Here is a 14,074-nt window from a genome sequence, read left to right as displayed (position 1 = left end):
CCTAGGCCCCCTCCTACGCTCATTTTTACCCAAAGTCATCGGATCAAAATTTTGAGATAACCGTTTTGTTCCGCGTAGTCGAAATTCATAATAACTATGTCTTTGGGAATGACTTATTCCCCCACCATCCCTGGGGGAGGGGCTGCAAGTTACAAACTTTGACCAGTGTTTACACATAGTAATGGTTATTGGGAATTGTAGAGACGTCTTCAGGGGGATTTTTCTGGTTCGGGGTGGGGTTGAGGAGAGGGGGCTATAAGGAAGGATTTTTCATGGGAGGAATATGTCATGGGGGAAGAAAAATTCAATGAAAAGGGCGCAGGATTTTCTAGCATTACTATAAAAAAACAATGAAAAAATAAACATGAAAACGTTTTTTCAATTGAAAGTAAGGAGTAGCATTGAAACTTAAAACGAACAGAGATTATTACGCATATGAGGGGTTCTAAAAATACTTAAGCATAAAGAGCAAGGTATTTAGGAGGAGACAAATACCTTGCTCTCTATGCTAAAGTATTTTTAGTAATTTCAACTGTTTATTCTACGGCCTTTCTGATTCAGGGGTCATTCTTAAAGAATTGGGACAGAACTTACGATTTAGTGTAAAGAGCGAGGTATTAACGAGGGTACAAACCCCCTCGTGTACATAATAAAAATATAAGAATATAAAAGTTTGTTACGTAAGTTAATTCTTAAGTTACTTATATTTTTTATTAATAAAAACGTACGTTAAAAATTAAAAGTTCTAGTTGCCTTTTTAAGTAACCGAAAAATTGGAGGGTAACTAGGCCTCCTTCCCCACCCCTTATTTCTCAAAATCGTCTGATTAAAACTAAGTGAAAGCCATTTAGCAAAAAAAAAGGATTAATATACAAATTTCATTTTAATAATTTATGTGCGGAGAGCCAAAATCAAACATGCATTAATTCAAAAACGTTCAGAAATTAAATAAAAAAAACTAGTTTTTTTAAATGAAAGTAAGGAGCGATATTAAAACTTAAAGCGAACAGAAATTACTCCGTATAAGAAATGGGTTGTCCCCTCCGCAATCCCTCGCTCTTTACGCTAAAGTTTGACTCTTTGCCACAATTCTACTTTTTAAAACAATTAAAAGCTTTAGCGTAAAGAGCGAGGGATTGCGGAGGGGACAACCCATTATTATTTAATAAATCATAAGTCCACCATAAATTCCCAAGGAAAATCACACTACTACATCTGCTAAATTCTAATTAAGTTTACGCTTGCCTATGTACGATTTTTATCATTATAATTGTTAATATAGTAATATATTGTATTGTCTATACCTATTTTTTTGTACTTTATTTATTTATAAGATGATTTCATTAGAAAAAATCTAATGCCTAGGAGATATCTGCTTAAATATAGTTAGGATTTAGTTCTAGAAAAGCTTGCACTTATCTACACATATGTTTTATTATTATTGAGTATAATAATATATTTTAGTATCTTTATTTATTTTCTCGTATTTATGTTACAGTGTTTAGATTACACTTTTTTATGTTCACTAGAAGTCATATATATTTTCATCTTTCCATAAACATGTTTCCATTTACTTTTTAATTATTATTATAACTGTAATAGTATATTGTATTGCCTGTATAATCTTTTTTTGCTTCATTTACGTTAGAAAATCAATTTATTTATAAAGAATAATACAATCACCTAACACATACCTGCTGAAACTAAATATATTTTCTATTGCCAAAATGTTTTTTTTATTAATTTTATTTTAATTTCACAAAAGAAACATGAAAACTTTTTGACTAGAATTGCCTAAAAATTGGATACTTGCTTCTTTATACTGAATACGTTATAAATTAGATATTGAATGCAATACATTGTACTACCTATATATGTTTTTTTTATACTTAATTTATTTTATGTAAGCTAGTAAATTATTTTATGCATATATAAAGATACGAATATCATAATAAGGCAATCTAACAAGTATAAGCTAACTTCCATACCGTATTTTATCATCACTGTTATTCATATAATAGAACATTGTCTTGGTAATACTTATTTTATTTATTTTTTCTGATTTACTTTGTTTTAATTCTTGTGATTGGGGGGGAGGGGGTATTGCATGTAATTAATGGATATTAGATAATGCCGGTTATCTAGATTATAAGTTGTTTGTGAATATAATAAAAAGACAAAAAATATGGATTATTTTTTTACTAGAAAAGACAACAAATTTAAATGGTTGTTTCTTTCAGCTCGATAATATTCAATTTGCACTTGGAAATGGTCACGAAGACCTGCTACGAAAGGTCAAATACCTCAAGAAGGCGGATGCTACCGCAGATCTTGAAAAGCCATTCCGAGTCAAGTATGAACAGGGAAAAGTAAGTTCATTTTTTTCTTTTTTTTTTTTTTTTTTTTTTTTTTTTTTTTTTTTTTTTTTTTTTGTCTATCCCAAGTCATCAACCTAAGGAATATAAGGTGTAGCCAATGTTTTGGAATTATGGGCTTAAAGCAGTTTAATTCTAGCGTTTTTTAAAATAGCAAATACAAGATAATTTTGTTTATAATACGTTAAATATTATTGAATTTAATATCAAACGAAAATAAAAAATATTTGCTTATAATTAATACGTTTTTCTGATGTTTTGACATTAAAGGCTTAAAGCAAAATGACTTCAGCTTTCTTTTATTAATGCAATCACAAACTAATATTAATTTTTAATAAGTTAAAAAAATGAATGTTTAATATCGAGCATACACTAAAAACATACTTATAAAATATATAAGTATATAAAATATACTTATAAGATATTTATAAATGTATTATAAATAATACATTTTTCTGTTTTAAGTATGAACAAGGCAAAGTAAGTTTCTACTCTTTTCTCTCAAGTCCTCAGTCTAACGGTGCCTATTTTAGCTAGTATTTTGACACAAAAAGGTAAAGGATAATTTTAGCTTTTTTATAAATGTCAAATATAACCTAATATCTTTTAAAATAAATTCAAATTATTTTTATATAAAGCAAAAATTGATTTTTTTATGTTAAACACATACTAATAAATAATATATTTAGTAATAAGTAGCATGTGACTAACACTTACTTATTATCCTAAAGCTTTGGCTTCAGGTAAATCAAAATAAATCTTCATCTGCATAATGTCGCTGTGGCGTCTAGAGGTCATATCTGAAACTCAGGTAATTTCTTCTTAGGTATGGGTTTTCTTAGTTAATTTCCCAAACTGTTGCTAAGCTGTCATCAACGAGAGGGTCAGCAGAGTAATATAGATCAAGAGAACCCAGCTGTAATTGAACAGACAGTGCCGTGCTGCTCCTCCCCTTTAGAGTAGCTTAGCAGGCAGTTTTGGCAATTATTTCAGAAGTTTGAAAGTATCTGATACGACCTTTAAGCATAACAATGAGGAAATTATTTGGATTCAGTTATTGGATCATTTTATCTCCGTTGTACCCTAGTCCAAGAATGTATACAGGATTCTTTTCAGAGGGGGGGGGGTACAAAAAAAACTTAAAAAAAGTCAAAACTTGTTCATATCCATTTTTGTTACGATTTTAAAAATCGGACCAATATTTTTTGGGGGGAGGGCAAACCCCCTAACCTCTCTCTCCGAGGTACTGACTAGGGCCTAGTCTAATAGACATGTTTATTAGGTCCAAAGGTCACCAAATGTATCAAGAACAAAAAGCAGGAATTTTTGACACAAGAAACATCGTCCAATTTTGAATAAGAAATTGCAAAGTAACGTCGTTGCTGATCTGTAAAGCCTTGCCTTGACTGACCTCATTCAGCCTGACATCAGCATTTTTGGGGGGTGGATCATTTCAGACAGCCGGCTATTATTGGACAGCCAATATAACTGGATACCCTTCGAAAATTTCGAAGGTTATGATTGGCCATTTAATCAAAGCTTACAGGGTTAATGATGTCAATCAAGACGAGGCTTAATAACTCAGTAAATTGGCAAAATTGATTCTAAGTTAGTTATTGATTCGATATGTTGACACAGTTTTAGGCAATATTGAAACTAAGAATAATTAACTTAAAACGACTATTGCTACCGCTTAGGATTTGAATTACAATTTCAGAAGCTCAAGAAGATGAGAAAGGAAGGGTTCTTATCTTTTGTATTGGACCCAATTCCTAACAAAAAAACAAACAAGGAAAATGAAGACATTAACTGTGACTACTACTAGCGGTTCGTTCACGGAGAGTGATAGGTTGTTTCTGAAGACTAAAAATATATTTACTAGTGCTTTTATAGACCCAAAAATTGTGGGCCATGCAGGGGGGGGGGCAATTTGAGGGAGGGGAAGGGGGAGCAGGTAAATTTTGAAAAAATATATTTTTGATTTTTATTAAATATAGAGAAAAATAAAAAATCTTTTCCAACTTCCTTGAGATTTTGTTAAATACTTTTTTGTACTTTTTTTTTGAAATACCTACCCCTTTTTATTTTTTATGGATTAGTGCCACTGTAGGCACATGTTTTCCCTCAGTTTACCCCCTCCACCTTGGGTTTCACCCCCATGTTATTATGTATCTGCTAGTCTGCTGGTCTGCTAGTATCTGCTGGTCGACATTTATTACATTAGAAGTTAAATATTTATTAAGTAATTATACCTTTTTATTCTAGATTGTTGCTTTTGAGACGGATCCGAGCGACACGTTTTGGTCTGTGTCTTTGAAAAAAGGTATCGCCTCACCTTTGCAAATGGATGTGTCTGTAGGTGCCAATGAACTAGGCAAAAACGAAAACGCCTACACAAGAACTACAGAAGTAAGCTATTATCCATTTCTAGGAATGCACATAGGATTTTTTCGGGGTGGGGGGGGCTTGAGAAATTAAATGGCACACAAATCATGAAAATTATAGATAATTTTGAGAGGAAGTGTTTAAAATTGCTAAAATTGCTCCACAGTTCAGGTTACCCAGTATGTTACCATTCAGTGCGGTAGTAGGGTATATTTGCCTCCATTCAAATTGGTCGCTATAACAATAAGTGCATCCTTCATTAAAATGGCTAAATGGAACTTCAGCGAGTAATTTCTTCTTAAGTAAGAATAATGTAACAATACAGTATAGACCGACATATGTCTTAGAAGCAGGTAATCAGAAGAAGAAAAAAGATTCAAGACTTTAGACCACAGAAAGTAAGAAATCAGAAGATTTCAAATTGTTCAGGATGATGTTTAGATTGATGTTTCAAATTGTCAGAAAAGATAATTCAAATTCGAAATAAAGTCCAATTTCCATATCAATACAATAGGGTGAGGTATCGTACCATTGTGATAAGGTAAGGTGGTAAACTTTATACCATTTAAATAGGCTGGCGCAACAAAAATCTTCACTAAAATGACTTTATGGAACTACAACAAGTACAATTTTGTACAAAATTAATCGTACAACTTTTAGAAAAATGAGACAAAAGAAGAAAAACAATCCACAAAGTTTAGACCATGAAGTCTTAGGAAGTAGAAGAGATAAAAATAAAGGCGAAGGGGATAAGAAGCAAAAACACAAAGAGTAAAGAATCTTTACTAAACTACAGAGTAAACAAAGATACTGAAAATATGTTGGTTAATCCCTTCTATTAATTTTGCTTTTGCCATTGTTTGGTAAAAGCTCTTAAGTTCTTTAAAATTGAGTTGGAGTTTGACGTAAAATAAGATGAATCCAAAAAATTTTTTTTCTTTATTATTTGCAAAATATACCCTTTGAATTTTTAACATTTAAAATGAAATTAAAAAAAAATTATTTAGTGTCAAAATCAAATAGAATCTGAAATTCTCGACAATTTAAGATACAACAATAAAAAATGAAAAAGTAATAGTGATTTAAGATTAATAATTCAGTCATATAAGCTGCTTAATGTAACACATAAAACATACTTTGGAACCTAGCCTCGAAACGAGCCATCAATCAGAAATCAGAGTTCAATCTTGCAGATTTTATACAAGGTAATAAAAAGAGCGATACTCCCTTATCGTGTTTGGTAATATGCTAAAATTATATTACCGTAGTCACTTCCTTCCTTCAAGTAAAATTTATTTTATTTCAGAACACTGTTGCCGGTAACTGTAAAACTACATACTCTTTTGGCGCCACGGATGCACTCGGCAAAGGTTTTAACCTTATTAAACAGCGCACATCCGAAGACTGTGCCGATTACCCAAAGATGATTGTTAGTAACTTTGGTGAAACTACATGCAATAAAGCCCCAAAAGACAACGTCCTTGGAACCACCCATATATACTATGTTCTTGAAAAGAATTCAAAAAGCCAGTTCAAAGCTAGCTTTATCAACACCTTTGGCTATACTATTCACCATCTCTTCCAGCCTAAAGGAGTTCCAATGTACAATTTTGCAAAGTAAGTATATTTGCATCAGCAATAAAATATTTTTTCTTCTTATTCTTTGCCTGAGAGGGCGAGGGTTCGAATCCCAGTGAACCCAATTATTTAGTTTGGGACGGAGGGTCAGCGGTATGACTCTGTAAGCTGAGCTAGAGTCGACCCAGCTCTAAATGGGTACCGGGAGAAGTCTGGGGAAGGTAAACAGGAAGGGTGTGTGAAAGCACAGGATGGTTGGCCCTCAACCCCCCATTGCACTTCTTGGCTGAAGGGCCAAGAAACGGAGATCAGCACCGCCGGTAGGGACTGTAAAGTCTAACGCCGCATTCTTTACCTTTTTTAATTCTTTGTGTATGGTCATATCTAATATTTACTGTATATAATTTTGTGTTGAAAAAGAAACTACTAAAAAATGGCAATAACGGAATAAACTAAATTTGATGTAATGACTTGCATAATTCAATAGCTTGTTTATCTATTCAAGAATTAATTCAAAGGCTTGCAAAGTAACTTTATTTTTTACCAGTAGTGAAAAAAAATTTTCTCCGTTCTTTGTTTCTTATAGTCATTACTTTATTTGATTTTGTGTGCTACCTGTAAATATTTGTACATACCAGTGAATGGAAGAAGCAAAATTTCACTGAATAGCTCTCTTCTTTTTCTTTCTTTCAGTTTTCCAAACGATACCAACTCTTTGTGTTTTTTATGTTATCTTGATTGTATAATAGTGTTTGAAAACCAAAAAAACTTTGGACAGTTATCAATGAATAGAAATTGGAAATATGAGTTTAATTCTAGATCAGTTCATATTTTAAAAGACAGAGTTTAATTTTTTTTTTTTTATAAGACCGTCCGAGATTATTCTACAAGCAGAATTTGGGAGGAGGGGACGTGGGAACAAGAGAAACTCAACATTATCCTTTGGCAGCTGAGCTTCTAATAGAAATCCAAAAATGATATTACAAGACCTATAACTGTAAAAGACGCATCCGTACTTCTGATAAATTAGAATTAGGTTAAACTCAATTTCAATGTGTCCATATTTTTGGGGGATATGGCCATGATATTTTGGTGGACACTGTATTAGAGAAACAGTTCAGATTGCTTTTCCTCTCCCTTCCTTTTTTCACCTCATTCACCCTGGGGTTTAAAATCAACCTCCGTTCAAAACTCGAATGATTTAAATTATTTACTCGCAGGACATCCTACTACAAATGAGCTTCCACATGTTGTGATCTCTAGCTATTCCGCAAGATTATATTTAAATGTATATTTTTGGTTATTTGGCCTTATAAAGTTTTAACAATTCGTCCCTCCCCCTGCAGATGGGATGAATTGATTACCCTTAAACTAAACACCAGACTAAAGAACCTGTTCAGGCTAGCCCAGCTAAAGATGAAACACAACATTTTCCTCCATAGAAATCCATGGCAACACAAACAAGCCATGTAAATGGGGCCAGAAACACGAGCTTCGCAACACCAGCCATGCCTCTGTTCACCTGATAAAATTCATGCCTGTTACAACCTGACCACGCCTCTGTAGATGTGTTCAAAATGAAACACAAATTTAATTATCCAACAAAGTTCAATGACATCCAACGTCTGTCTGGAAGACTGCTTTTATCTAAAATCATTTCTCCAGTCTTGACAAGCGAATGGAAAGGTCATTGATTAATTAAAGACCGGTGGCATTTCCTCTAGATATTCCCATACAAAAAAACCCAGACTTTGAGTTTTAATTTATAGTTAGCAAATGGTTACATTATGTAATGGGTCACTTAAGTTTTGGCAAAAAGCCTCTCTTCACCATAGCAACACAATTTATAAAATTACAACGCTTGCACTGTAAAATTGAATGAGTCATGACCTTTGATGATAAGTTAGTAGGATTTTTTTATAAAACAAATTGAGAAAAAAGAAATCCCTTTTACTGAATTAGAAAAATTAATATAGTAAAATTAGTTCAAAGTTCTGCCATTTCACCGTTCTTAACGCAATCTACTGAATTTTACTAAAACCTTTATTACGCGTTTGAACAGTTGGTTAAATATACAGTCTATCTGTAAAATCAACCCCTCTCCCCCTACAGAAATTTTTTTGCAGTGAAGTTTTTGATTCTGGCTTTTTCTGCCATAAGAATACCGTAAGGTCGAGTAAGTGAAAAGCCAGGTGGATTATGAACCATCTGCAGAGCATATAGAAGCCATTGAACACTTTCAATCCAAAAGAGTAGTATCAAAATTGAAAAACAGGAAAAAACCTTATATATATATATATATATATATATAAAGAGAGAGAGAGTTGGACATACATATATGTATTCATATACATTTGATGCAATTTAAACTAATATACTTGACGTTGTGAATTAACACCATAAGAAAAAAATGGCTCATCAGTTTTTTGTAAATGAAGTAGAAAGGAAAAACTCAATAAAATTCTCATCAAAATGACGTAATCCATTTGTGATGTATGGCATAATCTATTGGTGAGAGCCGAAGGCCTGAGCTGCCACCCGACTGAAGCAAGAGCAGTTTCTAGACAAAGAGCCTGCTGCCATCTAGTCTACGCCAGGTTTGAATCAATGAGTACAAGAATGCCATATAGCTTTTACCATATATTAAGTCTCTCCGTTTGATGTGTTATTTAGTAATATACGAGATGCATATAAAAAGATTAGACTAAACATCACAGAGCAGTAGCCTTTACGAATGCATATGTAGTTTTTGTTTGATTGCCTGCAAAACAACGTCCTAAATCTTAAACATAGCTGACTTGTGTTTAGCTTATTCAGTTGAGTTGTCATGCTCGTGAGGAACATGAATCGCTCTTCTTGCTGTTGCAATCTTCACTGTTCTTGCAAGTGTTTATTCGTCTGAAAAAACTGTAACAGAAAGCTACCGTTACTAAAGTAAACATTACTTCTGGAACCCTCATACAAAAGTTCACCCCCTCCTCACTGACACTGAAACTAAACCTTTTTTTTAATTAACCTGTGATCTTTACTTTGGTTTAGCTTTTTTGTAAGCATGGAATGATTTTACTCTTTCAATTTTAGCTCAAGCTACTCTTTGAGGAAGAACCCTAGCCAAATTTCTAATCCAATTGACGTCAGTGGTGTCTCAGCAGCTGGAGACCTCAAATTTGCTTTTCGTGCTATGCCCCCTCACCCACAAGATGATGTTGACCTTACAGAATCTGATCTTAATATTTTCCACCCTGAAGAGCCTAAACCACCCAAGTCTCTTCAGTCTAAGGTGAAATATTTTTTCTAATTCATTAAATTTGTGTCTCTTTGCGATATTTTCATATATTCTTCGCATAATTAAGCGTTCCCTTATGTTTTTTAAAATGATAAAAACTAAAAAGTCCACCCGTAATTATGCCAAAGTATCAGTTTTTAGGAATTATATTATTATTTAGAATTTTAAGGAAATGAGGTATACATTTTACTTATGGTAGATAATAAGGTCGAACTCGTCCTATAGTACGCTTATGAGTTGAGAATATCTTCCCACAAAGAAGAAACCCAACTCCCAACTTAGAAGTGGGAGGGGTACAAAATCAGCATCAATAAAAAGCTTGTCTTCCTTAATATTTCAAAATGCGATACCAGCAAAATACCCCATAATTTGTTGATCCCGCAATAAGGGTGATATAGTGTCAGTAGTCTAGGCAAGTATCATTTTCCTGAATAATAGTATTGCAATTCCTTGAAGGAGCTTAAAAATGACGCTCTGGAAGTAATACAACTGGAATACTATTCCATGGGGAAACTGGTCCTCCTATGAAGCTTTTGATATTTTTGGACTTGGCCCCCTCTAGCATTGAATCCTCCATTTCATGAAATCCTCGAATTTTGGTTGTGTTGGACTTTTATGTTTAATCTTGATGCGAGGTGCCAAACGCCTGTATATTTTTTTTTGTAACGAAAGGTCATAAGAGCAATTTTCTGCCCAACTGGTGAATTTTGTCAATACGAGTAAGGCTACAACGATTACTTTTGTTGTGTTACCCTGAATTTAAGCAGATATTCATATGAAAGCAATATTTGTTTGTCATATCAATTTAGTTGCCATATTAAGTTAATTTAATTGCTCTGTTGAGAAATTTATTGAATTGTAAAATCCACCATTTTTGTGTTACTAAGTCTAGGTAGATCAGTAGACGGATGTAATAAAATTGGAAAAGCAGAAAAAAAAGACGGAAAGAAAGGAAGATAAAAAAATTTCGTTGTGAGATTGTGGTTCTCAGAGAAGAAAAACAATTTCAAGCATGTTACACATGCTTACTCTAAAATTGTTGCTAATTAAGCAACTCGGTTGCTAACCGAGGTAGATACAATAGAAAGTCTCTTGCTAAATTATACTCGGTTTTTACAGATCATTCGGTTTTGTTTCTTTCTGGTATTTACCCTATTTTTCATAAAAAAGATATCAGTTCAATTCGTTCTTATTATTTCCGGTTTTCCCGTTTTCTTTTGTATCTGCCTCCATGGTATAGGAATAGGAGCCTCATATCTGTTTATATTTTCCCGGATTTTGGGTCGAAGCTCACGGAGCTTGCTGGTAAAATACCCCAGTCTACTTATAAGTATCTGCCCGCCCACAGAGGCCTTACTCGTTTGCTTTAGTTTCTTGTTTTTTCTGTTTTGTGTAGTGTTTGTTTTGTTTCTTTTATTGATACTCCGCTTGGATTTTTTGTAGCGGGTCAAAAATAAATTATTATTATTACAGGGATTTAAGGAGCTGAAACGAAAGAGAATATTGCAATAGCGACTCAAGGCTTTGAATTTTGAGTAGCCTAAAGATAAATGCAGAAGCAGGAACAATTCTTAAAACTTACCTGTTATAGAAAGCTATGGTTACTAAAAAAAAAAAAAGTTTCAAAATATGTTTTTTTTTACTTTGAGCCTGCTATTTAAAGTCAGTTCAGAAAGTAAATTTTCCGAATTATTATTCTAGGTTATTGACAATATTGGTAAGCTTGAGAAAGCCATGTCAGCAAGCGCTGTTGATGAGAAAGTTCTTCAAGATCAGACATTATTTGACACAATGCAGTTGGTTGCTGGCTTTGATACCAAAACTTTCAAGAGCTCTTGGGAAAAAGTAAAAGGAGATAAGGAGAAAAGGTAGTCTGTTTTTATCTTTCACATATCAATTGTATCTAGTTCATATAGAAATAATCAAGGAAATTCAAAGGAAGATTCATCATTTTTTTTTATAGGAATATTTGACTAGGGGAGCTAATGTCTAGAATTTCTTGATGATATTTATGCACTTAAGTATGGAGTACGGCTTTGATGCATTACCACATGCTTATATCAGAAGAATTAACGAAAATGGAAGCATTCCGTTAATTTAAAAACGGAATGCTTAACGGAAGCATTTTGCATTTTTACGTTTACTCTAACCTTTGGGAAATACCAAGGGGTTAAAACGGAAAAAATTCTGCCCCTTGACCCATCTTAGCTACCTACGGCTAAAAACTACTTTTTGTCTATGGCTTATATTTTGGTTGCTTCATAATAGTGAAGTTAGGAAAATATCACCTTTCCGTCAGTGTTGCCATATTGAAAAGTGGAAATTAATAAGTAAAACTAATTTGTGAAATTAGTGCAATTTGTTGATGCGTGAAGACACCTTCAATGGAAAGCCATACCTTCTTAAGCAATTTGGTGTCGAGCGTTTTTAGCCTGTTCAGTCCTTGGTGTTGTCATTGTCACTGTCCTTGATATTTTAGATAAATGCCCAGGTTTTTCTTTTGTGTAAGTAAGTCAATTGACTGACAAATTGAATTTTTAATTTAGAATAATTTTACTAATATATATTAATACATAGAATAAATTTATGGTATTTAGCTTCAGCAATCAGAAGTTTCTAGAATACCATCTCGATATAATTTTTCTTTCCTTTTTTTCTGTTTATTTACACGTTCCTTATTTTTGACCTTGATGCCTGCAAAGCGTAAATTTAATTAACTGTATATGGAGGTTTTTTCATCAAAGATATAGTTCCCTGTGGCGCATTAAGGACTTGTCAAAGTCCTTGGTACTTTGACGGTGCAATATAAAAAACATTTGAAAAAAAGAATTAGTACTTACTTACTTACGGTACTGTTGTGTGTTATACTATAGTAGCATTTGCAATTCGCGTATTAAATACGCACTCAACTCATTATTGAACTTGTAAAGATGTATCTAACTTAAATCGACGAACCATAACGGGCTTGACGACAAGATTTCATAATATGTTTCAAACCCAGTGGCACCATTTCAGAAAACCTTAGGGGGGGGGGCCAAAAATCGATTTTGGGCCCCCATCCAGCCTTAAAAATTTTAAAATTTTCGAACATGCCTTTAGGTACCGTACTACCTTTGGGGTTCGCATTTTGCAGCTTATTTAGGGACCAAAAACAGTACCAAAATAGAACATTTACTGTATAAATCAGAAACTTACGTACAGTTACTTCAGCAAAAACGACTCCTCAAACACAAAGGGCGTTTTATTAAAACAGTAAGTAACTTTTTTACAAATGCTGAAAAACTTTAGCATGAAGAGCGGGGTGTAGAGGAGGGGGAAGACCCCCTCCTCTATGGGGGCACTGTGGGGGACTTGGGGGGGGGTCCGGATTTCTGGCAATTCCGCGAGATCGGTACTTCCTGATGCAAATGGACGATGAAACTTGGCAGGCATATCAGGGACTCGAACAGACTAACTTGAGATTAGTCGTTTCCCCGATCCGACCATCGTGGGGGGAGTGGAGGGATGGGAATCCGGAAACTAGTGGCATGCATAACTTTTAAACGGGTGATCGGATTTCAATGAAACTTGGCAAGTGGAAAGAAATATCGTCTCAGATGTTCCATGTCAAGTCTGGATCTGATCCGATATTTGTGGGGGGGGGGGGTGGAGGCGCCCACCGGGAAACTCGTGAAATACTTGTAGTCGAGGGATTGGATAGGGTACGCTCCGATTCCAGTCGAACTTGATGGACGGGAACCGGAGATGTCAAAGATGTGACTTTTATTTTTTCAAGTCGTGTTCGGCCACAGTAGGGGGCCGGGAAATTGTGTGGCTCGCATATGGGTCAAATGAGTGCAGCGATTTAAATGAGACTTGGAATGTAAAGTAAGCATATGCCCTAGATGACATATTTTACTGTCCGAACCAGATCCGACCACGGTCGGGGAGGGGGGGGGATTTATTGAAAAATGCTGAGATTCGAGTGAAACTTGATAGGTGGTGAGACAAGATGCTCTAGATGATCCGTTCACGAGTGTCCGAGCCAGATTCGGCCGCGAAAGGGGCAGCTGGAAGGAGGTACCGGAAACCGTGTTGCACGTCTAGGGATTAAACGAATAGGTTTATTGTGCTGAAACTTGGAAGTTACAACAGTCATCTGCTCCAGATGATCCGAGGCGATGCCAGAAATGCACCGACTTGAGTGAAACTGCATATTCTATTTCTAGCTCCGAACCGCATTTTTGGGGTGGCGGGTGTGGTTTGTGACGGGCTCATCTCCTTTGTTGTACTGCCTACTCGTAACAAGTGCCATATGAGCTCGTAGCTCTTGTTCTGGTTCGTTCAGTAAGATTGGTCGACGAAACAAAATTTAAAATGTGGTAGATTTACTTACAGTCGGTTTGAAAAACGAAGCCAATCGTCGTTGCATCTTTATTTCTTCTTCTTTCCTTTGGGCTTTTATTTTCCT

General features: G+C 34.5%; 1 protein-coding gene across 1 annotated transcript in view; it reads left to right on the top strand.

The window, feature by feature from the left end:
* Positions 1–14,074, top strand: part of LOC136043804 (uncharacterized) — a 57,420-nt gene that overhangs the window by 13,432 nt on the left and 29,914 nt on the right. Inside the window, exons 3-7 of the mRNA XM_065728723.1 lie at positions 2,241–2,369; positions 4,641–4,784; positions 6,067–6,377; positions 9,420–9,618; positions 11,326–11,492. Coding sequence (XP_065584795.1) covers positions 2,241–2,369; positions 4,641–4,784; positions 6,067–6,377; positions 9,420–9,618; positions 11,326–11,492 — 950 coding nt within the window. The remainder of the gene's footprint in view (positions 1–2,240; positions 2,370–4,640; positions 4,785–6,066; positions 6,378–9,419; positions 9,619–11,325; positions 11,493–14,074) is intronic.

Source organism: Artemia franciscana, chromosome 2 (genome assembly GCF_032884065.1).
Source record: "Artemia franciscana chromosome 2, ASM3288406v1, whole genome shotgun sequence".
Lineage (NCBI taxonomy): Eukaryota > Metazoa > Arthropoda > Branchiopoda > Anostraca > Artemiidae > Artemia > Artemia franciscana.
The sequence above is the reverse complement of the archived record's forward strand: the minus strand, read 5'-3'. Positions and strand labels throughout refer to the sequence as shown.